Here is a 2,048-nt window from a genome sequence, read left to right as displayed (position 1 = left end):
GTTGTATCCCATGATGTCCCAGCCATCGTCAATGGTGTCCCAGTCGATACCGTCGAAGTACAACACGCTAAAGCCGCTCACTTTGCCGCTAAGGCCGAAGCTCATGCTCGCAACGGAGATTACGTCCATGGAGTTGTAGGATACACTGGTGTAGTAGCTCCAGTAGCTCACCACGTCCCAGCCATCGTCAACGGAGTCCCAGTTGATACCGTCGAAGTACAACACGCCAAAGCCGCCCACTACGCCGCCAAGGCTCAAGCCCTCAACGGTCACTACACTCACGGAATCGTAGGATACACTGGTGTAGTAGCTCCAGTAGCTCACCACGTCCCAGTAGTATCCACTTACGCCCATCATTACACTCCATCTGTATACACTGGACCACAACACGTCCCAGTAATTGATGCCTCCGGTGTCCCAGTAGAAACCCCAGAAGTTCAACACGCCAAGGCTGTACATTTGGCTGCTCACGTTAAAACCGCTTCCAAGTGGTAATTTTCCAAAATTGAAAATGTTATAAAAAAAGGCTGTCCACGTCCAGAGTTTCTGAATGAATCATTCAGTTAGCTGACATATTAATTGTAACTCGTGATTTTTTTTTTTAATTGATGTAAATAAATATGAAAACATGAATAATTGCACTTTTCTTTTGAAGTAGACAAAATATAAACATAATTCTCCTACTAATTACAACAAATCTAAATAGATAAATTACAAGAATTATTCTGATAAAACATTTTTTTTAATAACTTTTGCAATTAAATTAATACTGGTTTAATGATCTTCAATTTTATTTAAATAATTTATGTAATTACTAAAATGTTTATATTATTTTCATTATCATTTAAAAATAATTTAATTAACCACTTGACGTAAACTCTTTCAAATACAATTATTTTTTATTGTTTTTTGCATTAGATAACAATGAATATTTATTTGCAATAGTAATTAATAGAAAATTAAAGCGTTTTGTTCATAAATAATATAGATGATTACATTATATAAAAATTCTATCAAATTGATATTACGTTAATTATCAAAAATTTTTCGGAAATTTATTTGTAGCTTTGATAAATAATTAAAAATGAGTAATTAAATATACTTTATAGTAATTACAATAAATTATTTAACAAATTGGAAGTATAAATTTTGCAAAACTTATTGCACAATTTTAATGCAAAGAAAATGTATCTAGATTTTTTCATTTGCAATTATTTTGAAAACTGATCAAATTTATTTATTATTTAAACTATGAATAAAATACAATTCTTTAAATTTAATATAGAAGTGTTAAGTAATATTATTACTAAAATGTTACCAAATTAGTAAATTATTGTTCATTTATCTAATTTATGTTTGAAAAATGAAAGAAATATATCCTTGCTCTCTTTGCAAACTAAATTTTACTTATTACAAAATTTGCATACACATTTTTCTTTTCTACAATAAAATTAACTGGGCCAGAACAATTTTACTATTTTACATTGGTCGATTTAAGAATGGGCATAATATTGTTTTTTTTTATGTCTGCACTAATTAATATTCAATAGATCAAACACACCCAATGAGTGCTTGCATTAATTCACTCTTCCGAATCGTAAATTAGTTTTAGTGGTTTTCGAGCTCATTTCTAATCCTTGATCTTCAAATATGTTTGAAGGTGCTTCACTTTTCATCGAGTATAAAAGTATAGAGCGAAATCGGAATTGGCACAGTCTTAACAGTCCTATCAAACAGGAGGTTAATAACTACTCATAAAAATGAAATTCTTTGTAAGTAATTGAAGTTTTTAAATAGTATTTGGAGTGCTTTAATTGTGATTTTTAATACTTTAGGTTGTCTTCGCTTGCGCTTTGGCTGCTGCCTCCGCTGGATACCTTTCTCCTCTTGGATATGGAGCTCACCATGTGTATGGAGGACATCAAGTTTATGGTGTTCATCATGTAGAACATCAACATCTTCCAGTTATTGGAGCTGATGGTGTCCCAGTTGATACTGCTGCCGTCCAACAAGCTAAGGTTGAACATTCCGTGCACAAGGCTCATGCT

The 2,048-nt window shown here is 32.3% G+C and overlaps 1 protein-coding gene across 1 annotated transcript; it reads left to right on the top strand.

Moving 5' to 3' along the window:
• Positions 1-43: 43 nt before the first annotated feature.
• Positions 44-495, top strand: LOC108560051 (cuticle protein 2-like; the record flags this gene model as incomplete). Its single annotated transcript, XM_017917476.1, has 1 exon — positions 44-495. A coding segment is annotated over one exon (452 nt), but the record flags the coding sequence as incomplete, so codon positions are not given.
• Positions 496-2,048: the final 1,553 nt, after the last annotated feature.

This window comes from Nicrophorus vespilloides, unplaced genomic scaffold (genome assembly GCF_001412225.1).
Source record: "Nicrophorus vespilloides isolate i.1.1-1 unplaced genomic scaffold, Nicve_v1.0, whole genome shotgun sequence".
Classification (NCBI taxonomy): domain Eukaryota; kingdom Metazoa; phylum Arthropoda; class Insecta; order Coleoptera; family Silphidae; genus Nicrophorus; species Nicrophorus vespilloides.
The sequence above is the reverse complement of the archived record's forward strand: the minus strand, read 5'-3'. Positions and strand labels throughout refer to the sequence as shown.